Source organism: Oryctolagus cuniculus, chromosome 14 (assembly GCF_964237555.1).
Source record: "Oryctolagus cuniculus chromosome 14, mOryCun1.1, whole genome shotgun sequence".
In the NCBI taxonomy this organism is placed as follows: Eukaryota; Metazoa; Chordata; class Mammalia; order Lagomorpha; family Leporidae; genus Oryctolagus; species Oryctolagus cuniculus.
The window spans coordinates 45,821,293-45,846,065 of record NC_091445.1 but is presented as its reverse complement, the minus strand read 5'-3'; the positions used below and the strand labels follow the sequence as shown (position 1 = coordinate 45,846,065).

The 24,773-nt window shown below is 47.4% G+C and overlaps 1 protein-coding gene across 3 annotated transcripts in view; it reads left to right on the top strand.

The window, feature by feature from the left end:
• Positions 1-24,773, top strand: part of MYO10 (myosin X) — a 244,734-nt gene that overhangs the window by 198,992 nt on the left and 20,969 nt on the right. Inside the window, exons 20-28 of one of the 3 annotated variants that reach the window (XM_008262083.4) lie at positions 2,694-2,779; positions 2,917-3,031; positions 9,239-9,345; positions 10,097-10,306; positions 10,661-10,700; positions 11,367-12,251; positions 13,000-13,123; positions 17,447-17,690; positions 22,379-22,474. In XM_008262083.4, the coding sequence (XP_008260305.3) occupies positions 2,694-2,779; positions 2,917-3,031; positions 9,239-9,345; positions 10,097-10,306; positions 10,661-10,700; positions 11,367-12,251; positions 13,000-13,123; positions 17,447-17,690; positions 22,379-22,474 (1,907 nt within the window). Of the gene's footprint in view, positions 1-2,693; positions 2,819-2,916; positions 3,032-9,238; positions 9,346-10,096; positions 10,307-10,660; positions 10,701-11,366; positions 12,252-12,999; positions 13,124-17,446; positions 17,691-22,378; positions 22,475-24,773 lie in introns of all 3 variants that reach the window. The other 2 variants (XM_008262082.4, XM_070056609.1) reach the window with 2 other exon arrangements.

Sequence of the window (24,773 nt, the reverse complement as noted above, 5' to 3'; positions counted from 1 at the left end):
TCCTTGCAGTGGTTTAAGAACCCAAACTCTGTTTTGAATCCATACACTTCCATGCTCCCTCAGTGTTTTCTTTTCTCTTGTGTTCCTAGGAACCTAACTTTAATATTTTTTTAATTTTAATATGGGTTAATACTAGGCTCTTCACTGCCAAGGTAGTACTGTTTAGCATGCTTGTCACCTGCTTCAATTTCTATATCCTTAGAAACAAAATCTAGCACCTGCCTTTTTTAGGTCTTTCCTTGTCATGAATCGCAAAGCCTTGCACATAGTAGGTGTTCAGTGAATTTTCAGTAATTGAGTCAATCCCAGATGTCTGTCTATACCTCACCTGGCTTATAGGCTGTTCCTTCCAAAGTCCAATTTAGTTGTCTGCATAAAAACTTGCCCTGTTAGTACCCTGCAGGCAGTCTTTGTTGGGCAGAAGTAAGTTCTGGAAAATGAGCTGCCAGTGGAGCCCGGAGTGCATTAGGGACGTTTTGAAAGGCAAAATACCTTTAAGTCATTCCTTGTCCAGCCTCCAGCTGTGACATCTTTGAAAGTTAAATTCACCAGAAAAGGAAGTTGCCCCGAAAAGAGAAAGCGCCCACGGAAACCCAGCGTCAGCCCCTGGTGATCCTGATGTGATTGCAGGGTGGGTTGCCCAGGGCGACAGTCAGCCTATGGATCCCGCACCCTGGTTAAATTACTGGGAAGGGGTAGGAACACAATGGCAATGGGAGTTTGCAAGCAGCAGCCACTCCCAGCTGCCCTCCTCCCCTCCCCCTCCCTCCCTGGGCTGTATCAAATCCTACAGCCACACCACACTCATTAGTCCGAGAGTGGAAGGGTTGTCATGGTGACCGGGCACTTTTTAAAGCACAGGAATGGTGTTCATTATTGTTCCGTGTCTTGAGCTGTGGGGAAGAGGCCAGTATGACAGTCGTTTTCCATATGCATTTTGGCCCCGGGAGCCCCCGCTGAAGGTGGAATGTCCCTCCGGGAGAGGGAGAAGGGAAGATGGTGAGTGTGCCTGCACTTTGTGAGGCGGGGGCGTTTTGGTAAAATCTCGGAGAATGTTTTCCTAACTTGGGTGCCAGACTGAGGAACTGTGCAGACTTTGTAAACAGAGATTGGAGAAGAGAAGCAAGGGGGGAGGAGTGACAGTCAGCAAGGCTTGAGAAGTGTTTTGGTTTCTAGTCTTGGAGCCTCAGATGATTAAATATTACATTGAGAAGCTTTCTGTGATACGGTGAATTGAGCGAAGTTGAATGTTCTGTGTTCGTTTTTGTTTGCTCCACACTCTTTGCCGGTTGCCGCTGGTCAGATTATATTCCTGAATCAACAGAATAGAAGCTTTGCAGCCAGCCGGCTTCAGAACAGTCACCCCCTCCCCGTCCCCTGTTTTAAATCCAGAGATATACAGTGTAAGAGCCACCAACCCCAATTCTGTCCTCAGGTTTCTATGCTTTTCTTACTCTTCTTTATGATAGTTTAAATAGTCAAGATTGAAAACCAGAGACCCACTGTGCTTTGAGTGTTTGCTCCAATTTGTTATCTGTCCTCACTTAAAATACCATCTCAGTAAAGACAGTTTGACCAAAGTTTTTGTATAGCAAATTAAATATGAGAGAAATTAGAGTGGCAGTGACTTCATCAAGAGGTGTAAGGGAAATTGACGTTGACTTTTTGCTTGTTTTGAAAGTGTGCAGGATAACATGGCTTTAAGCCTAATTTTGTGTTAATGACTGACTACATTTTTAAGGGTCACAAATTAAACCACTCTGCATTTTTTTTTTGTACTTTTTAACAATTACATCTTATGGCACGGTTTTTTGGTCCTTTTATTCACACTTGTGTAGGACACAAAATACAAATTAATTAAAGTGTATGGGTCGTTGGGTTGAGAAAAAGACTCAGGGTCCAGAAAGCCGTAAATGGAAATGACCCACTTTTCTGCTCTGCACTGAAAAACTGTCCTGTCAGCAGGGCGGTTGGCAGCTGAACAGACAAGAGGACTCTCTGCAGAATGCTGAGTCCTGGTGTGATTGCCTTTGTTTGTGTGTTCTTGCATTCTCAATAACTGGGGTATTTGACTAGAAATTGAACAATTTTAAAATCTTTTTCATTTCTGTCTCTCCCTTCTTCTCCCCTCCCATGCCATGTGTGTGTTTGCGACCCTTGCTGGTCACTCCTTCCTATAATTTAAAAGTGTCTTTAAATGCCCTAAAATTGCAGTTTAAAAAGTACGATAAAATGACACCTGTGTGACACTTTAGGTTGTTTAGGAAGCAAGCGGATTTTAAAACAAAGATACATTTGTGATATTTATGAGACGACCAGATATTTGAAACGTGGTTATTAATGTTAAGGAATTATTGGTATCTTTTAAGTTGTCGCGGTATTTTAGCATTAAAATATGGGATACACTGAACTATTTATGAATGAGGTGATGTGACATCGGGGTCTTTCTTCAAAGCACGTAAAAGGAGGCAGTAAGAGCCTGGTGGGTCTGGCATAATAGCCCCGTGGTTGATGGAGAGGTAGGTGAGGGGTCCACAGGGGCTCCTTCCGTCTGAGTTCTCATAAAGTTCTTTTGGGTGCACGCGTGAGCGTTTGTGTGCCTGCCGGCTCAGGCAGTGGTGAGGGAGGCCTTCCTAGGGCTGCCTTCTCTGGCTCTCCCAGCCCAACTGGCCTTCAACTCGTCCACGTTTCAGATGCCGGACCAGTTTGACCAGGCCGTGGTGCTGAACCAGCTGCGTTACTCGGGGATGCTGGAGACAGTGAGGATCCGCAAAGCCGGGTATGCGGTCCGAAGACCCTTCCAGGATTTTTACAAAAGGCAAGAGGGGGCTGAAATAGATCCACTTTCTTTCCCAAGGGGTTGGGGTAAGCAAGGACCCGCAGCAAAAGGTGATGCCATGTGTCTGTGTGATGCAGGTATAAAGTGCTGATGCGGAACCTGGCTCTGCCCGAGGATGTCCGAGGGAAGTGCACAGCTCTCCTGCAGTGCTACGACGCCTCCAACAGCGAGTGGCAGCTGGGGAAGACCAAGGTACCCTGACAGGGAATACCTGCAACCCAGCTGCAGAGGCGGCGGGTGGCGCTCACCAGCTGTTGTGCTCCAGGAATCACTTGTTTTTTTAGCAAACTTGTGTCATCATGCCTACCTTCATCTTTTTCTTCCAAGCAGTTACTGTTTAATGTGACATCCTCAGCTTGGGCAAGAATTAACGTTTCATTGGGAGACATCCTCATTGCTTGCATGAGTGGGTGTGTGTGTTTTGAATGACCCAGTGTTGAAGAATGAGGCAGCCCCCAACCTCTTAAGAAGTGAGCCCCCAGACTCCTCCAACTTGCAACAATTCACATTCTGAGGGTTATCTGTACATAGGCATCGGCCATTGTGTAGGAGACCGGAAGCCAGTCTGAACTGCTGTGAGGTCCCCAAAACTGAGCCCAGGGAGCAAGGAGTAAAATTCCCCCACTGAATTTGCAGCTATGGCAGAAGCCTCTTCACTGTTTGTTCCAGACAGGAGCCGAGCAGCGGGCAGATGGCCTGCACACCAAAGATGAGCCGTGACGTGCATTCGAAGGCATTTCCATGTCGGGGAGCTGCCAGAGAGCTCATTCAGCTTTCTGCTGGTTCTGCACCTGCCTGCACTGTCACTGTCCCATCACAGAATGACTCCCAGCAGAGGCACAGTGGGGGGCTGGCCTTTGAGAACCTACATGTTTTCCACAATGGGGGCTGGTCACCATGCCTTATCTTCTTGCCCTGCACTTAGCAGTGTGATACCACAAAAGGAGTTTGAAGTTCCCTAATGTGTTTTTAAAAGGAATTTCTGTCTTCTTAAAAAAGAGAGTGGGTAAAAGGAAGGGAGAAAGGAAGGGGGAGGGTGGAGAGAAAGAGCGAGATCAGGAGTGAGTACTTCTTCCATTGTGGCTGATGGATGCCTTTAAAGCCACTTTGCTAGAAACAGACATGACCGGCTGACCCCAGAGGAGGGGTTAACTGGCGAGACTTGGAGAGATCACCACTCATAGGGCAGGACAATGGGCAGGGTATTGGGTTAGCCATCTCTTGGTGTGTCTTACATTACTGCAGACTTCATGGTCCAGCAATATACATTGATTATCTTGCTGCATCACAGGGAGTGTGGCTTGGCTGAGTCCTTGGATTGGGGTCTCCCAGCCTACAGTCTTTCTCCCGAGCTTCATTCATTTTAGGACCTCGATACACTTTCCCAAGCTTACTTGGTTGTTCACAGGCTTCAGCTCCTTGTGTTTGTAGGAACGCAGTTCCCGTTTTCTTTCCTAGTGTCAGCCAATGCCTGTTCCCGGAGGCTCCCAGAGTTTCTTGCCAGATTCCCTGATCCCTCACACCTTGTAGCTCACTTTCCTGCCCAGTGGGAGTTGGACAGAGTATCATCACAGCAGTGACATCCCATCAGCGGGGCGTAGTCCCATCCCTTGCTAGAAGTCACAGTTTCCACCCACAGTCAGGAGGAAGCATGTACCACACAGTGTACCTGGTCAGAGCTCAGCCAGGACCCGTTAGTACTGAGAAACTGTAAGAGGTCACACACGCACATCCTCCTTTTATTCACTCAAGGAAAGTTTTCTCCCAAAAAATGGCTCAAGTGGAGCTTATGGGAGTGCAATGTAGTTTGCCCTGTTTGTTTTGTTCATTCAATCAAAAAGGAATTGTATTCTGTATAAACAAATACCCTCTTCTGTCTATCTCAAGGCCTCATGCAAAGATTACTGTGGCTCACCCAGCCATTGGTAGTCTTTTCTGAGCTCCAAAGTGCCATTCCATCCTCACCATCAGTTTACCTTACGGAAACCAGGCGAGGGAGGGCTGGGGATACTGTAGCATGAGGGATACAGAGAAGAGGGCTTCATCCTCAGTTTATTCTGGTACTGGAAGACAAGACACCCACATGCAGCTGAGGAATTAAATCATCTGACATTATCTCTTTGATGAATAATGCTCTAGCCTCTCCAGGAGGGAGATCCCTGTGGATTGAAGTGATCAAGGAAGGACAGGCTTAGTGGCACAGTGAGTAAAGCCATCACTTGCAATACCCACATTCTATGTGGGAGTCTTGGTCACTCTGCTAATGCCCCTGGAAAGCAGTGGATGATGAAGCAAGTGCTTGGGCCCCTGCCATCCACATGGGAGACCAGGATAGAGTTTCCGGCTTCAGCTTGGCCCAGCCCTCGCTGTTGTGGCCATTTGGGAAGTGAACCAGCAGATAGAAGATCTCTGTCTCTATGATGCTCTGCCTTTCAAAAAAACAAATAAATCTTAATTTTAAAAAAGAAGTGATCAGGGAAGTATTTAAGAAAAGGTGATCCTTATGGGGAGGAGCTAAATTTAAAAAAGAATTTAGGCCTTTATTTAGTTGAAAAACACAGGCTGACACAGAAAGTTCCCATCTATTGATGTACTCCCCAAATGCCTGCAGCAGCCAGACGACTAAAGCCAAGAGGAAGGAACTTCTCCAGGCATCCCTCCTGGGTGTCAGAAACCCCACTGTTTAGCCATTGCTCCCGAGTATACATTAGCCAGGAGCTGGAGGCAGGAGTGGAGGCCTCATGCGCTCTGTGGGTGTCTTAACCACTGTGCCAACCACCTGCTCCCAAGTGGAGTTAAATTTTAATTGGTGGAAAGTTGGAAGTGGACATTGGATGGGGAGCTTATCAGTTGGCAGAAACACTAGGAAGTAAATTGCGAACATTAAAGCATTTGAATAGGTGTCCTCTAGACAGCTTTGACCTTTACCAAAGTTTGATTTAATTATTCACAGAATTTGTTTCTGTGAGTGTTGCCACCAGAAAGAAGGCCTTTGCATGTTTGTTTTTTTGTTGTTGTTGTTGTTGTTTTTTTTTTTTTAAGTTTCTAAAGAGACCTTCCATCTGGTGGTTCATTCCTGAAATGCCCACAACAGTCAGATTGGGTCAGGCCAAAACCAGGAGCCTGGAACCCCAGTTGAGTCTCCCAAGTGAGTGACAGGGACTCAAACACTTGGACCAGCATTGACTACCTTCCAAGGCCCATTATCAGGAAGCTGGATTGGAAGTGGAGTAGCCAGGGCTGGAACCATCACTCTACCATAGGACATGGGTGTCCTGAGCAGCAGTCGAGCCCTCCGTACCACAGCACCTGCCCCCGTTTCTCTCTCTTGACCCCTAGGACTACACTGCCAGACCTTTCTTGCTGTTTTGTGACTATCAAGCCTGCAGGACATATTTCTATTTTTATTGAGACATCATTCTACAGGATCAAAGGGAAAGGTGACAAAGAGCCCCATGGATGTGTTCCACCTGGTTGGGCTCTGCCCTGTTCTCAGCTGCCTGTGGAGCCTGGCAGGGACAGACTCGGTGATACCTCTGTTCCTTGTCGCTGGGTCAGGCTGACTTGATCCTGGGCTAGCCCTGGAGGCATGGCAGTGTGACACAGGGCTCCCGGAACCCAGCGTGTTGTTTCATGAATTCAGGGTGGATGTTCCTGAAGAAGCTGGGTCAGGTCTCTGAAAGCATTTTGCTCTGTTCATTTGCCCTTTTGTTAGTGACGGAGAATGTGGATGAGGACACGGGAGAGAAATTCAGCAGGCAGAGCAGAAGAGCGGGGTTTCAGTGGGCGTAAGACGACAGCAGGCATTTCTCTGATTCCAACTCCAGCCAAGTCCTTTAGGTTTTCTGATGCTGGAGGAGACGTTTGCCCTTCATAAATGTTTCTGTTCATTGGTTAATAAATGCACCGGAGTTGACCCTGGTTCCATTAATGTCACCGCCATATTCTTTCTTATAAACACTGACAAGAGCAAAAGCATATGATTAGCATCTTCAATACTTAAAAAAAATAAACTTCAATACTTAAAAATAAAAGGAAGACTCTATAAATACTTCCTTAAAGTCCAGGCTTGACGAGAAGTGCCTCTGCTAGATGATTTGGGCGAGTGCAGAGAGTCCGTGTTTCTGAACAGCTGTAACCATTCCCTGCCCGCAAACAAACCTGATACTGACAGTGTCCGTCTTTTGCGTTAACATTCTGTGTGTATGCTGAAGACACATCTCTCCACACGGCAGCAGAGCAGTCACTGGGACAATAGGAAGAAGATTGTATGGAAGGTTTTCAGTGTCCCACAGGTGTTGAAAAGCCCAGGTCAGGAATAGGTGTGGCTCCCGTGAGTCACAAGGTGGTCAGGCTCTTTATTTGCCTTTTTTTTTTTTTTTTTCCCCAGTGTCAGGAAGGAGACGGGGAAATAGTCTGGAAAGATGGACTATGGGGAGAGCACAGTGCATCACTGTAGGCCAGGATGACTCAGGAGGATTAAATAAAAAATCGTGGAAGAACCAAAATGCCCCATCTTGACCGTTAGTTGAAAAGCATAAAACTATTTGACATTTTTAAATAGGGACTAATTAAACTTATGCACATATCAAATCTGAAATGGCAACATTAAAAGCTGTTTTGATATAAGGAAGGTCTTCATATTTTCATATTTTAGGAATTCTGATTCTTAGAGCCAATCACAGATACCTACCTTAGTTGATAAGTGTAGAATTCAGGTGTTCTTTCTCAGTTACAGGCCAGCAAGTTGCTGCAATTTGTTTAGTCCCAATTTTGGCATGCTTGAGATAGCCAAACTGAGAGGCAGCTGAAATAAATTAATTCTCAGTTCAAACTCAGTTTTCAGAATTACATTCTTATATTTTTTGTCTTTTTTAAAAAAATATTTATTTATTTATCTGAAAGGCAGAGTTACAGAGAGGTAGAGACAGAGAGAGAGAGAGGTCTTCCATCCACTGGTTCACTCCCCACATGGCCGCTATGGCTGGAGCTGGCCCACACAAAGCCAGGAGCCAGGTGTTCTTCCAGGTCTCCCATGTGGGTGCGGGGATCCAAGGATTTGGGCCATCTTCTACTGCTTTCCCAGGCCATAGCAGAGAGCTGGATGGGAAGTGGAACAGGTGGGACTTGAACCGGCACCCATATGGGATCCCGGCACTGCAGGCAGTGGCTTTACCGGCTGTGCCACAGCACTGGCTCCAGAATTACATTCTCAATGTCAGCATTTTTATGTGCAGTTAAATCTTTGAAGCCAGAATGTTCCAGTCACTTAGTAGACATGAAGAAAGGTTTCCACATGATAGCAAGAGAACATTCTAGAAATTTCCTGAGTGCCCTCCCACTGCTGCCTCCCTTCTTTGTCTTTTCTGTATCAATGGAGGACTAGTGCTGTTTGTTCCAGTCTGCATGAGATCAGTGTTTAGAAACTGATAGCAATTTGGCAGTCATTTTTTGCCTATTGAATCTAATAACAACCACGAGACTTGCTTCTTATATATCCTTTTTGTTGCTTTTCCTTTTTGTCCTGTGTCTTTATTGGATTTAATGAACGTATTAGTCCTTAACAGGCTGGACTGTTCTGGAAAGCATGGCCATGTGACTTTGGAGCAAACAGAAGGAGAGGGGGATGGCCAGCACCGCGGCTCACTAGGTTAATCCTCCGCCTTGCAGCACCGGCACACCGGGTTCTAGTCTCGGTCAGGGCACTGGATTCTGTCCCAGTTGCCCCTCTTCCAGGCCAGCTCTCTGCTGTGGCCAAGGAAGTGCAGTGGAGGATGGCCCAAGTACTTGGGCCCTGCACCCCATGGGAGACCAGGATAAGTATCTGGCTCCTGCCATCGGATCAGCACGGTGCGCCGGCCGCAGCGCACCGGCCATGGTGGCCATTGGAGGGTGACCCAACGGCAAAGGAAGACCTTTCTCTGTCTCTATCTCTCACTGTCCACTCTGCCTGTCAAAAAAAAAAAAAAAAAAAAGGCCGGCGCCGCGGCTCACTAGGCTAATCCTCCGCCTAGCGGCGCCGGCACACCGGGTTCTAGTCCCGGTCGGGGCGCCGGATTCTGTCCCGGTTGCCCCTCTTCCAGGCCAGCCCTCTGCTGTGGCCCGGGAGTGCAGTGGAGGATGGCCCAGGTGCTTGGGCCCTGCACCCCATGGGAGACCAGGAAAAGCACCTGGCTCCTGGCTCCTGCAATCGGATCAGCGCGGTGCGCCGGTCGCATCGCGCTGGCCGCGGCGGCCATTGGAGGGTGAACCAACGGCAAAGGAAGACCTTTCTCTCTGTCTCTCTCTCTCTCACTGTCCACTCTGCCTGTCAAAAAAAAAAAAAAAGGAGGAGAGGGGGAAAATCCTTACTCTCAAAAGATCTCTCTGACATAGAGATGTCATCCTCCTCCTGGGCAGGTGTTCCTTCGAGAATCCTTGGAGCAGAAACTGGAGAGACAGCGGGAGGAGGAAGTTACTCACGCAGCCGTGGTGATCCGGGCCCACATCTTGGGCTACTTGGCGCGGTAAGAAGCCTGAGGGGCAGAGGCGTGGAGCTCCCAGAGGAGTGCTCCCCCCACCGACTGACTGCGTGTCTGCAGGGAGGTAGCCAGAGCTGGCTGTGAACAGCAGTCCAGGGTCAGGAGTTCCAAGTCACTATGTGAAAGCCCAGACTAGCTTGACCTGGGCGAAGTGGGAGAGGGTGGACGTCTCCATCAGAGCAGTGACAGTCAAGGACCCTACCGAGGAATTTAAATTGTCCACTGTAGCCTCCTCAGCTCCCAGCTGTTTATTCTGGGGTTCTCATTTTGTCCCCCCAGGCCCATTCTGCTCCTGTTTGCGGAGGGAGGCAGCAGCTTTTCATGTGCATTTTATTTCAAGCTCCACACATTATACCGTTTTCTGCAACACAAAGCCGGCCTGCTGGGATGGGGTAGCGGCTGCTTCATATGAACAGGGGACTATATCAGATCCCTTGGGGTCCTGTTTACCCAACACTTGCTGCCACAAGTGCTCAAAGTCTGCATCTGGATTGTTTGCTTAGCCAGGATAGTGATAGGGCCTTACTGCCCTCTGGTTTGTTGTTATTCTTTTGTTTTTCTTGTGTTTTGTTTTGACCCAAGGGGCTCCCTTGTTCCCTTAAGTCTCCATAATGAGAGTCATTCCAGAACTAGGCCCTGTGCCTTTGTCCTGTCCCTCCAAGCAGACTCATTTGAATAGCCCCAGGCCGGGGACCTCGGCGGCTGAGGCTCTTCCCTCCTCTCCTTTCCTTGGCAGAAAACAGTACAGAAAGGTCCTCGACTGCGTCGTGACCATCCAGAAGAACTGCAGAGCCTGCCTGCTGAGGAGGCGGTTCTTGCACCTGAGACACGCAGCCATCGTTTTCCAGAAGCAGTTCCGAGGCCGGAGCGCCCGTCGAGTTTACCGACAGCTGCTGGCCGCCAAGCGGGAGCAAGAAGAAAAGAGGAAGCGGGAGGCAGAAGAGAGGTATGGGGACCTGCCTTGCCTGCGTGAAACAAAGGAATCCATTCTGGGTTTTGTGCTCCACATCTGCGCGTGCAGCAGTTGTTCCCAGCGGACCTGCACAGCCTCCTGTTGGAAACAAATGGAGACTTCTTGGCTGCGGGAATATGAAATTCCCTGGCAGCACTGAAGACCCAATTCTGTGTGTATTTTTATTCCTGCACAAAATAAGTGGATTGCCCAAGGAAGAGGCTCTGTCCTCTGTGATTTCTAAGCTGCCTTTAGCAAAGCTTTTTTTTTTAAGTTAGATCTCGCCAAAAAGTGGCTCTGGGCTTATTACTGTCAGTTTTTACGTTTCTGTTTCTCTTCTGTTTTTAGAGAAAGAGCACGACGAGAAGCAGAGCTCCGCGCCCAGCAGGTGACTCGCGCAGCAGACAACCTGCCCCCCTCATTTGTCCACTTCCCTCCCAACCTTTAAGAGCTGTGACTCCAGGTTTCAAACCTAAAAATCCCAGAACAACTTGGGAGGAAACGTTTACGGTGTAATTTCTAACCCATTACAAGGGGGGGGTGAAGATTAGTGGGTTTCTTAGGGCTTTAGTGGGAATCACAGAAGTGTGATTCCTCTAAACCAGCGTAACCACTACATTCGTTTGCTTGGGGCTGCCATGACAGAGTACCAGACCTGGTGGATTGAATAGCGGAGCTTGCTTTTCCCCATGGTTCTGGAGGCTGCAGTCCAAGCTCAGGGTTATTAGTAGGTTTGGCCTCTTCCAAGGGCTCTCTTGGCTTGCCGATGGCCATCTTCTCACCCTGTGCCCACACGGTCTTCCCTCTCCATCCTGATCCTTTTTTAAATGCAGACACCAGTCAGATGGGATCAGGACCTGCCCTAACAGCCTCTTTTTAATTTAATGACTTCTTTAACGATCCTGTCTTCAAATAAAGTCGCATCCTGAGGTCCTGGGCTGAGTTTCAGGGGGGACGCACGAGCCTGTGAGAAACCCATTTCATTGTGGCTGCAGAGTGGTGTTGTGCCTCCTGCAGAGTCATCCTCAGACTCCCCTTCTCCCCTCACGTGCAGGAAGAGGAAGCAAGGAAGCAGCAAGAGCTGGTGGCCTTGCAGCAGAGCCAGAAGGAAGCAGAGCTGAGCCAGGAGCTGGAGAAGCAGAAGGAAAACAAGCAGGTGGAGGAGATCCTGCGCCTGGAGAAGGAGATCGAGGACCTGCAACGCATGAAGGAGCAGCAGGAGCTGTCGCTGACCGAGGCCTCCCTGCAGAAGCTACAGCAGCTGCGGGACGAGGAGCTCCGGAGGCTGGAGGACGAGGCCTGCCGCGCGGCCCAGGAGTTCCTCGAGTCCCTCAACTTCGACGAGATCGACGAGTGTGTCCGCAACATCGAGCGCTCCCTGTCCGTGGGCAGTGAGTTCTCGGGCGAGCTCAGTGAGCTGGCCGAGAGCGCGAGCGGCGAGAAGCCCAGCTTCAACTTCAGCCAGCCCTACCCGGAGGAGGAGGTTGACGAGGGCTTTGAGGCCGACGACGACGCCTTCAAGGACTCCCCTAACCCCAGCGAGCACGGCCACTCTGACCAGCGCACCAGCGGCATCCGCACCAGTGACGACTCGTCCGAGGAGGACCCCTACATGAACGACACGGTGGTCCCCACCAGCCCCAGCGCGGACAGCACGGTGCTGCTCGCCCCGTCCGTGCAGGACTCGGTCAGCCTGCACAACTCCTCCAGTGGCGAGTCCACCTACTGCATGCCCCAGAACGCGGGGGACCTGCCCTCCCCAGACGGCGACTACGACTATGATCAGGATGACTACGAGGACGGCGCCATCACCTCCGGTAGCAGCGTGACCTTCTCCAACTCCTGCGGCAGCCAGTGGTCCCCAGACTACCGCTGCTCCGTGGGGACCTACAACAGTTCCGGTGCCTACCGGTTCAGCTCTGAGGGGGCACAGTCCTCGGTGAGTACCTGCGCCACCTGCCCGGGCTGTGTCCACCGTGCAGTGGAAGTGCTGTTGCGTCATCATGGAACTGAGGCGTAACCCTCCACGGCCGACACAGTCGTCCAGTCATGGCCTTAAGATGGTCTCAGCCCCTTCCTAGTTCTGGTTTGCGTTAGCAGATGGAACTCTGATTTGCCTGTGGCACGTGGAACACAAAACCCAGACTTTGGCCTTTGGTTGCGAGAAGTGTCATTTTAGATGGGGCCTTTAGGGTTGCTTTGCTTTGTGCTGGGGAATGAGACACTCCCTACTCTGGAACAAGGTTTCCTGCAGCATGCCGGAGAACTTTCTTTACAGTAGCTTCATAATCCGCACCACATGGTGTTATTTCGTACACTGAGTGTGAGGAGGAAGAATCCTTAGGGTTTAAACACACTCCTTCTGGTTATTTATGGGTTTTCCCCACTTTGGGCCTGCATTAAATGCTCTGTTGACTTGCTGAAACTTGAAAATATTTTTAGCATCGTAATTGAAGGGGGATTAACTCTTGCGTGCATGGTTTGATTAAAATTGCACCCTTTCAGGATGGTAGAATAACCTTCAGATTAAGGTATGTCTCAGGTTTAGGTATCAAGAGTTAGTCTTTTGTAGTTCTGACTTCTCGTGATCACCACGTTCCCCTGTGATGTTGTGAATGGGGAGCGTCGCTTCCTGTGTCCAGTGTTGATGGGTGCCGGTGTCTTCAGTGCTTTCTGTCCTTGTACAGTTTGAAGACAGCGAGGAGGACTTTGACTCCAGGTTTGACACGGACGACGAGCTCTCATACCGACGGGACTCCGTGTACAGCTGTGTCACCCTGCCCTACTTCCACAGCTTTCTGTACATGAAAGGTATGGCTGGCAGCCCCGAGGGCCTGGGTGAGGGGTCCAGCCATGGAACACTGGGGCTCTGTTTTCCCTGAGCTAATTGGCGGGGACTGGGAAGGTCACTCTGCCCATCCCTGACCTGGTGGAAGGCCGTGTGGGTGAGCAGAGCACACCAGGCCCGGTGGGTGGCATGGGTTTGCTGCGCTGAGCGTGGCCTTGACCCCGCCCTGCACTAGTGCAGGTGGCAGCACAAAGCCCCTCTGTCTGCTCTGTCGCCCCCCTCCTGCTCATCCCTGTCTCATGCTTTCTGTCTTCTCTTTCTCGCTCGAATGAACCCTGCATGTGCTGCTCTGCAGGCAGGAGTAAGCACCCGTTTGGATGGTACACAGCAGCTTTCTCACCCTAAACCAGTGACAAGGATAATGAGCAGCTGTAACTGCCACCAGAGTTTGTGTGGAGGTTTTTAGGCAGATTGTCAAAAAGAGGGAACCTTCCTGGTTCTCAGATGGGGAGAGAGTCCAGAGCGTGAGGCGGGGGTGGGTTAGCGGGGACCGGCATCTCCCCGACAGCCCTTTCCCCATCCTGTCTTCCCCCTCCTCCTGTACTCCTTGTCTTCCAGCCATCTTTCATCACTGACCCTGCCCTCCACTTTCTTCTCCAGTGTCCCCTTTCTGCATTCCCTTTTTCTTTTCTTCTTCTCTGCTTGAGATATTTTTCCCAGTTCTTTTTCCCTGCTTCCTCGGGAGCTGGCTGGCTGTGTGCTGATTTCACTTGACTTCTCTCTTCTTTTGTTAGCATCCTTTTTTTTTCCTTGTCTTTCGTCTTTCCTAATTTTTTTGGTTCTTCACTTACATTTTCCTTTTCATTTGATGTCATCTTCTCCATCTGCCTCCACTTCTAAAACAGGAGTCTAGTAAGAACACCATTCGCCTTTCAAATTCTGCCATTTTTTTCTTCTTAAAGATTTTTATTTATTTATTTGAAGGGAAGAATTACAGAGAGAAAGAGATCTTCCATCTGCTGGTTCACTCCCTAAATGACTCTAACTGCCAGGGCTGAGCCAGGCTGAAGCCAGGAGCTAAGAGCTTCCTATGGGTCTCCCACATGGGTGGCAGGGGCCCAAGCACTTGAACCATCTTCCACTGCTTTCCCAGGTGCATTAGCAGGAAGTTAGATTGGAAGTAGAGCAGCTGGAACACAAACCACTGCCCTTAACGCCCATCACAGGCGGTGGCTTAACCCCCTGCATCACAACTCCGAGCCTCAAATGCTTCCATTCTTGCCTCGGGTACCCAAGGGACTTATGAAAAGTCCTGTAGCTTTGGTTTTGGGAAACCCTTCTGTAGCCTGAAGTCACTGGTTGGTATGCACTTTTACAGGAGTGTTGCAATAAAAAAAGATTAAGGGATTCTTACCAAGTGACATAGCCAGCATTGGAATACTTGTCCAAGGGGAAACACAGTCATAAAAAGTCAGAACTATAAGGGATGGCATTGCGGTACGGCAGATTAAGCTGCCACTTGTGACACCAGCATCTGTATCTGAGTGCCAGTTCAGATGTTCTGAAAGCTACTCTTGCTTTCAGTCCAGCTCCCTGTCAATGTGCCTGGGAAAGCAATGGCTGATAGTCCTTGGTACTGGGCCTTTGCCACCCGTATGGGAGACCTGGGTGGAGTTCTTGGCCCCTGGCTTTGGCCTGGCCCAGCCCTGGCTGTTGAGAAGTGAACCAGAAGATTTGAGAAGTGAACCAGAAAATCTCTGGGAAACATCTCTGGAGCTCATGCCCTCTCTCTGCCTTTCAAATAAAGTGGAAAAAAAAATAAGAGAAAATCGATCACTGGCTTATATTTTAGGAGTATAAATGAGTTTTTACCAGCCTAATAGCCTACTAAAGATGCTTGCAATTAGGAAATTAATGGCATTGAACAAATTCTCAAAATTAAGAAGTATTAAGAGAGCCACCCATAATTCAGAGAGAGGCCTGGGAGTGAGTGCTGTTATTAACCAAAGAGTAGCAGACTAAATTGCCTATCAGTGAAGGCTGCCGTGAGTTCTGTTCTAATCTTTGAAACAGGAATAGGCTGTATCACTTAAAGATGATATATTAGTAAAGTAATTTTGTGCTAGAATTTTCCTCTGAGCTTGTTTTGAGAAACCCAGTGTAAAGTCACAAATCAGAAAAATAACTGTGTTTCATTCTGGTAGTCCTTGGCAAATTGGCTGTTTGTTATGGAAGAGCTCCAGAGCTTGGCCTGTTCACAAAAGATGTCTCAGCTCCGTGAACAGGGAGTGTGTTAGGTATAAGAAACAAGAATGTCAAGTTGAACAAAGCAGGTGCACTGTCCTTCCATTGCAAGCTAAACACAAACCAGAGGTGTTGTTGCTTCATTTTTTCCGATGTAAGGCTTAGGTCTATAATCAGTGATGCAGTCACTAAAGAAATTACCCAAAAAGGTCTATTTGAAATTTATTTTCCAATCTATAAAAAGAAATTATATTTACTTGAAATATGTTTAAATGCTGTCATATTTATTATTAGTTGATTTAAAAAAAACCCATGTGGACAATTTTATAAGAAGCTATTAAAGTAGAGTATTTTCTCTGCTGTATTAAATGATACAGATTTGGGTCTCCTTGGGGAATCTAGAATACAAAGGTATATGTTTCTGGAGAATATAGAAATTTTTTTAACCTATGAAAGTTGACATCTGTATATGCGTATTTCTCTCAACCAAAAGCAGTTTTCGACTAGATGAATTATAGTTAAGTTTTGTCCTTTCTTTTTAAGTCCAATGATTCAGTGTTGGGCTCCTCTGTCTCTTTCGTAGTCTCAGTCTGTTGCTTTATGTGGTGCCCTCTATATCCATTGCTTCTGCCTCCATGGCTTCAACCAACAACCATCAGAAATCCTGAGGAAGAAAATGTGTCTTTGCTAAACATGTATACATTTATTTCCTTGTCGTTATTTTCTAGACAATATAGTATAACAACTATTTACATAGCATTTCTATTGGGTATCTCATGTAATCTAGAGATGATATAAAGTACACAGAAAAATGTGTATATTTTATTTGCAAATATTATGCCATTTTATACTAGGGACTTGAGCTTCTATTGATTAAAAAAATGTACTCATTCATTCATTTACTTATTCACTTATTTATTTGAAAGGCAGAGTGACAGAGAGAGAGGGAGGGAGGGAGGGAGGGAGAGATATCTTCCATCCATTGATTCATTCCACAAAATGTTGCAACAACCAGAGCTGGGCCAGGCTGAAGCCAGGATCCTGGAACTCCCATCTGAGTCTCCCGTGTGGGTGACGGGGCCCAAGTGCTTGGGTCATCATCTGCTGCCTTCCTAAACACATCACAAAGAAGTTGTATAGGATGTGGAGTAGCTGGGACTCAAACCAACACTGATATGGGTTGAGAATGTCCCAGGCAATGGCTTAACCAACTGCATTACTGTGCCTGCCCCTCTGTGGATTTTTTTTGTAATCCATAGAAGCCCTGGAACCAATCCCCTCTAGATACTGAGGGTCAACTGTTACTATTTAAAGAACAGTTGGGTGATGACGCTTTTCTTTGAAAATATATGTTTATCCAAAAAGCTGTATTTTCTTTTCCTATCTAAGTTGAGTTTTATTACTAAACTCTGGAATCACTGATGATTTTGTTCCAACAGTAACCAAATGAGAAAATAAATGTGTAAGCTTAGGACCCCACTTAAAAATAATACCATCTCCGGGGCATTTGGAGGTATGCACGACCTGCCCACGTGGAAATGGTTCGCTCCTGGGTTTGGAGAGTCGGCCTGTTACTGGCCTTTCTGTGAGCTCCTCTCAGAGATTTCTCAGCTCTTTGAATAAGAGTTGCTTTGAAGATAAGGAAGGGATGACACTCCTGGGCAGCTCAGCTGAGCTGTTGTAGTCTCTGTCCAGTGCACCTGGGACCCAAGGCTTCTGAGTGCATGTCAGCTGGGCAGGGTTGAAGACAGGAGAAACCTAAGACCAGCTACAGGGTGGTGCTGTGGCGTATTAAGCTAAGCCTCCGCCTTTGGCACTGGGTGCCAGTTTGAGTCCCAGCTGCTCCACTTCCAATACAGCTCCCATGGCCTGGGAAAGCGGTGAAAGGTAACCCAGGTGCTTGGATCCCTGTACTCAGAAGCTCCTGGATCCTGGATCACCCCAGCTCCAGCAGTTGCAGCCATCTGAGGAGTGAACCAGCTGGTAGAAGACCTCTCTCTCTGTAACTCTGCCTATCAAATAAATAAACAAATCCTAAAAAAAAAAAAAACCCGCTACACATACTGTTGTACCTGATTCCAGTGACTTTCCTTGCGCTCCAGGTGGCTTAATGAACTCGTGGAAGCGCCGCTGGTGCGTCCTGAAGGATGAAACGTTCCTGTGGTTCCGCTCCAAGCAGGAGGCCCTCAAGCAAGGCTGGCTGCACAAAAAGGGCGGAGGCTCCTCCACGCTGTCCCGGAGAAACTGGAAGAAGCGTTGGTTCGTCCTCCGTCAGTCCAAGCTGATGTACTTCGAGAACGACAGCGAGGAGAAGCTCAAGGGAACCGTGGACGTCCGCACGGCCAAGTACGTTGACAAAGCCCAGGTGCAGGCTTGCGGGGTGGTGGTCTGGGCTGCAGGATTCCACGGCTCTGTGGTGCACCTTCCTGCAGCAATGCCTGCAGGAGGTATTCAGCGAGTCCTAAGAATGCACCTCAGTGAACTGCATGATTAGGAAACTGGGAAGCAGGATTGATCTGTGAACAATTTGCTCCAACATGTGGCTCTCATTGTGAGGATGGACTAGCCATTGGGAATGTAATAGTGTGTGTCAAGAGGAGGATGTGCACAGAGAACAATCAATGGGGAATCCTGTGTAGCACTTTCAATTCTTCCTCAGTCCTATGGACAAATTAGCTACATTGGGAGCAGACTGACTGGCCTTCCACCTGTATTGATTACTCCAGCCATCCTGTTCCCAGCAACGAGGGGAACAGAGCCCATCTTTGAGTCCCACACAACTCCCTTGTATGCCACCCCCATATAGAGCCAAAGCTTTGGCCTATCCAGGGCCTATTAGTTTTGTTTAAAAGTTTTAAGTATTGTCAGAAAATTGCTGAGGTTAGAGACAGCTGGTTTTCTTGGGTAACTGGATACTGAGCATACAAACTTATTTTGGGATAACCTGTAGCCATGTTCCACTCAAAATGGAACAACCACAAATATTTAGAAGGCTGGTGAAATAAGCTTTGAGAGATCAAATTAACTCCCCAAGTCATGCGACTTGGAAAGAAAATAGTGTTTCTCATCAGGCAGCATCAGCAACTTTGGAAAATTATTCAGTGGAAAGTTAAATGAGGAGAGAAAATGCATTTTTGTGCTTGACTTTATAAGGATGGATCATGAAATGCCCATAGCAGAATCCTGGATTTTTCTAGGTTGCCTTGGTAGGGTACATAAGAAGGGAGAGTACGTTTGTGGGAATTTGAGTCTGAATTCTGCAGCAACAGGTGTGGCCCAGCTATGTTATCTCCCACTGTCTTCTCTGAGCCCTGCCTGTCTATTCATGCTGTGGAACGGGTGCACAAATGCCAGGAGGCTGAGAGAGAATTGCGTGGTGATGAATTTCACCAGAGGGAACTGATGTACAGTGAGCCCTCCTTCTCCGTGGCTTCCACCTCCATGGGTGGGAAATCTGTGGGAGAAAAAGTCATGTCTGCAGTGGCCAGTTGCAGACTTTCTATTCATGTCCTCATTCCTTAGCCAGTAGGGTTACAAAACAGCGGTTTATATAGCACCTACATTATGTTAAGTGTTATAAATAATCAGGAGATGATTTAACATGTGCAGGAGGGTGAAAGGAGGTATGTGGTTAAATAGAAATACTATGATGCTTTGTGTAAAAGACTAACATGCACCTGCAAATCCACAGAGGTCCCAGAACTGTGGTCCTGCAGATACTAAGGGGTGCCTCTCTCGTCTGTGGCAGTTTGCTCTGGGCTGCTTAATGAAGCTGTCTTCTCCCAGTGCTTTGTCAGAATTAGTTAACACTGAGTGTTAGCTCTGCAGGCACACCTCTCACAGTCTAGAGAGCATGGTCAAGGTTTCTCCACATTCAGATTTTTTTTCATTTTATGTTTTGAAATCTGTTACTCATCTACCAGAAAAGTAGAAGCCTATAAGGCTACCCATGTACTCATTACCCAGCTGTCAGTGGTATCCACTCTGCATGGCCAAGAGCCCTCCATCTGCAGCTTCCTCCACCCTGCTCCCCCACCCCTAACCAGTTACATTCTTTTTATTTACTTACTTACTTATTTATTTAAAGTTTCTTTGTTTGAAAGGCAGAGTAACAGAGAGAGGGAGGGAGAGAGACAGAGATACCTTCCTTCCATTGGTTCACTCCCCAGATGCCCACAACAGCCAGGGCTAGGCCAGAAGCTCCATCTTGGTCTCAGACTTGGATGGTAGGACCCCAAATACTTGGGCCATCATCTGCTGCCTCCCTAGGGTATTAGCCGAAAGTTGGATTAGAAGTAAGGCAGATTCGATCCCAGGCTCTTCAATAGGGGATACAGGCATCCCAAGTGGTGGCTTAATGCGCTGTGCCACAACACCTGTCCCCCATTACACTGTGTGAAAGCCAATCCCAAACATATCATTTCATCCGTAAATATTTTAGTATACATTTGAGTACATTATCATAATACCATGACAACATTTGCAAAAAGCAATATTATCTCCTAATATTCTAACTCCAGGCATTGTTCAGATTTCCCCAGTTGTTAGCATAGGTTTGTTTGGTCTTACAGTTTCTTTCTTCAAGTCAGAATCCACATAAGGTCTAGACTTTGTCTAAACCTAAGCCTCCCTTAATTTATACATCTTCCCTCCATCTTCTCTTGCTGTCTATAATTGAAGAATCAGCTGCATTACCCTGCAGTTTCCAGCATTCCCTGATTGCATATCTGTGCATTGTTCTACCTGTTCCTCCTTCTCATTTGCATCCTGTGAATTGGTAGTTGGAGCAAAAGGACGATCATTCAGGTTTTCTTTCTCCATGAGAGGCTCTCATTAGTGGTGCCCATTTCTCTCTTTTCTCCCTGTTTTTTAAAAATGTATTTGAGAGACAGGCAGAGAGCTCCCCTCCGCTGGTGGTGTAAGCAGTGTGAGAGCGAGATCACGGTTGTGTTGAGGCCCTGACAGCAAAGCCTGCCCCTCCCAGTGAGCCCCTGAAGGAAGTCACGCTGCAGAGACACCAGCCCAGGCCACTGGACACTCAGGCTGGTCATTTGCAATGAACAGGACTTTCTCTGGCTCATAGTTCTAGAGGCAGGAAAGTCTGAGATCACGTAGATGTAACTGGCCAGGGCGTTCCTTCCGTGTCATCCAGAGACAGAAGGGCAAGAGTGAGCCAGACGTGCGAGGTGCAGCTTCAAGTCCTTTTCTAACCAGCACCAATCCATTCATGAAGACAAAGCCCTCGGGACCTAATCGCTTGTTACAGATACTACCTTCCAAACTGTGTTGCTTTGGGGATTAAGTTTGCAGCACGTCACCTTGGGAGACTAGGGGAAAGAGAACACATCGAACCGTAGCAGCTGAAACGAATTTGGGAAAGAACTCGCCCCAGACTGTGTTGCCTCCATTGTACATCAGAGAAGGAACTAATGGAAGTTGCATGCAGGAGTAGGGGCTGCTGCCCCAGAGTTTGCAGGGGGAGGGGAGATGTGCAGTATGAGAGGCCCTTCCCTAGAGAAGTCAAGGGAGAGCCTGCCTCTGGCCACACCACCATTCCACTTAGAAGCACAGAGGAGCCTGGCTCCCCCTGGAGGTCACAGCAGTCTTCCCTCATTTTTATTTTTATTTGAGATACAGACAACCCCAATCCAATGGTTTATCCTTTATTGCAGGCAAAGCCATGGCTGGGGCAGGCCAAAGCTGGGAGCAGAGAACTCAGTTCAGGTCTCCCATGTGGGTAGCAGGGGCCCAACTACTTGAGCCATCACTTGCTGCCTTCCAGGTTTTGCATTAGCAGGGAACTGGAATTGGGAGTGGACCCGAGACTCAAACCCAACCAGAAGCTTAACCATTAATCCAGAAGCCTATCCCTTCCATTATTTTCTTTAAAAAAAAAGATTTACAGAGAGATCTTCCATCCACTGATTCACTCCCCCAGTGGCCACAATGGGCTGGTCCGAAACCAAGAGCCAGGAGCTTATTCAGGTCTCCCACGTGGGTACAGGGGCCCAAGCACTTGGGCCATCTTCTGCTGCTTTCCCAGGTGCATTAGCAGGGAGCTGGATTGGAATTAGAGCAGCTGGGACATGAACCGGTGCCTGTATGGGATGTTGGCACTGTGGGTGGAGGCTTTACCCACTATACCACAGCACTGGCCCCTGCTTCCATCATTTTTAAAATTGAAAAAAAAAAGAAAGAAAAAACAAGACTGAGTGAGGGAAGCACTGTAGTCTTCTGTGATCTGTGATTTCACTTTCTGCAGTTTTAGTTCCCTACAGGCTGAAAATACAGAGAATTGTGTGTGTGTATGTGTGTGTGTGTGTGTGACAGAAAGACTCCATTCATACAACTTTTATTGCAGTGTATTGTTACAATTGTTCTATTTTATTATTTATGTTGTTAACCTTTTACTATGCCTAATTTATAGGTTGAATTTTGTAAGTATGTAAATATGTATATATATCATAAGTATATATGTGTATATATCATAAGTATATATATATATATTCCATCTGAAATCTGAAGTACTCCCAAATCAAACTTTTTGAGCACAGGCATGATACTACAATTGGAAAATTCCACACTTGCCCTCATGTGACAGATCACAGTCCAAGCATAGCCACACCAGAAATACCATATGAAATCATCTTCAGGCTCTGCATATAAGGTGTCTATTAAATACAAATGAAGCTCATGTCTAGACTTGGATTCCATCCCCATGTTACCTTATTGTCTATATTCAGATATTCCAAAATTAAAAAAAAAATTCAGAATCCAGGACACTTCCATTCTCAGGCATTTCAGATAGGAGGTACTCAACCTGTACAGGAAAAAAACAGAGCATACCTAGAGTTCATTGTTATCCGGCTTTCAGGCATCTTGGAATACATCCCCCAAGGATGAGGGGAACAAGTGCATACAGAACATGACCGGTTCCCACCTCAGATGTCAGCTTCCCACGAATTCCTTTTCTCAGTTCTCATTCAGAATTCTACACCCTTGATGTCCTTTTGCTGCGTTCGCTTTCTTGGCAGGGAGATCATAGACAACACCAGCAAGGAGAACGGGATCGATATCATTATGGCCGACAGGACCTTCCACCTGATCGCGGAGTCCCCGGAGGATGCCAGGTGAGGTCTGCGCTGCGGACTTTGTCCTAACCACATCCTTCCTCCTGCAAGCTCATGAGCTCGGCACAGAACCTTCATTGTCTGCTGCCTTTGGGAAGGTTTTAATTGGTCTTCCAGTTGGGTTTTTCCATTACAGTGGTTGGAGAACTGAGAGTCATAAAAGGTTTATGTTCTTGTCCCTTGAGGAGTTTCTCCCAGGGTGGACGTGTTCATGTCCAGCACAGCGTTCGGGATTTCTCACCGCAGATGTCACTAGAGAGACCCCTTGTGACCTGGGCCACGGCTGATAACTGTCACCCAGCAGCGTGTGTGAATTGCACTGCTACTCAGAGCTCTAAGCCTACCCTTTAGAGGCTTCTCAGCTTTGAAAGGGAACAGCTTGTGTTTTGCGTGGGGATCAGAAGAGCGGGGAGCATTAACTGGTGGCTGTTGAAATAAATGATAGTGTTGTGGCTCTTAAAGGTTTGTTTGTTTTTGTTTTTGTTTGTTTGTTTGTTTTTTAAGATTTACTTATTTGAGAAGCAGAGTAGACAGGTCTCCATTTGCTGGTTACTCCCTGAATGGCTGCCACGGGCAAGCTTGGCTGATCAGGAGCCAGGAGCTTTTTCCAAGTCTCCCATGTGGGTGTAGGGTCCCAAGCACTTGGGCTGGGCCATCTTCCACTACTTTCTCAGGCCATTAGCAGAGAGCTGAATCGGACAAGCAGCTGGGATACAAACTGGTGTCCCATGGGATGCCGATGCCACAAGCAGAGGCTTAACCTATTACACCACAGCGCCAACTCTTGGCATTAAATTATTCAGTGGAAGAGAGAGAACGTAACTGTATTTCCTGTGCTGTTCTAAATGTTTCACATACATTAATTCATTTAATTGTCATGTCAGTGCTGTGGAGTTGATCCATGCTTTGTAGAGTAGGAAAATGAGCTTCAGAAGAAGGATAGAGCCAACCGCACGCTCAAGTCCCTCAGCAGGGGCCCTAAGCTTCCTAGGGAGCTTGTGTTTGACTGCGGTCAGAACACATTGATGTCCCTTGTCAGCTGAGCAAGCTGTCTGACTTTTCTGGACCTTGGCTTTCTGTGTTGAGGTGCTGAGGTGGTGGGACACAAAGTTGAGGTATTCACTGTGTGGTGTGTGACACATCACAGGTCCCATAGTGGCTGTGACACTGTGGAGCCTCCATCCTGCTGGTCGCTGCTGCCCCATGAGTCTGTGAGGTGACGTAGGTTCCTGTCTTCCACCCCCAGCAACACTAGAGAACCTGTTCCAGTTTATGAGTAAAATCCAGTGCCCGTATCCTTCGGTTAGAACCTTCTATTGAGTTCTCAGGACCTCTAGCTACGCCTGCCCCTCTGAGTGCTTCTGAGTTGATACAACACCATGGGAGCAGTGTTCGGGGTAAAGACATCAGAAAATAGCTCTTCCCCTGGGAACAAACTAAAACCCTGTTTGAACCCATAAATTATAACACACTGGAAAAACAAGCAGACCTAGAATTACTGCCCCATCATTCCGTCTGGGACTCCTAGTGACCACAGGCGGTTTTGTGTGGTCAAGGGAATGCCCACAGCTTTTCAGATGAATTATAGACCCAGTGCTGGGCAGCTGTCCTGTCTGTTTTATGCCAAAACGAACCTGCTAAATTTAACATTCGGAATATTTTAGCCAAAAACTTTTCCCCCAACCAGTGGAACATATTTTTACCAAGTCCTTTTCATATCCTAAGTTATACTTGATTCAGGAAAAGAAATTTGAAAATTTAAGCGTTAACCATAGAGATCAAAACTACAGCAAATTTTGCTTTTCTTTGAATGTGATTCCACATGGCCCATATCTTGAATGCATATTTTTTCATTGTCTGATTTCAAATATTTCTTGAGCTATGTAAAGCAATGACTGCAGTTTTGTCTTTTGGCTGATCAGGGTTCATGGAGCAATTCAGATAGTGTTTCCCTTGGTCTCTTGGTTTCCCAAGCATTTGCTTAAATTGAATCTTTTCTAGTTCTGGGTCACATTTTTCTCCTTCAGAAATTCCAGGAGATAGGTTTTAGTGCTCTCCTGTAGGTACTTTACATGCCCAAATAAACTTAACTTTTAATTCCGTTTTGCATTAAAGTAAACTAAGCTCTTAATTCCACTTTCCACAAGCTTTCTGGAGTACCCTGGTATGTAGGTATTACTTTTTCACTTACATATCTCATTGCATACCAGGTACTTCCTCCTCTGCATTTCTTAGTGGGAGTGTGTAGATCTGTGTTGTGATCAGCCCCAAACAGGCGAGGGGTGCTCCTGCTTCTCTC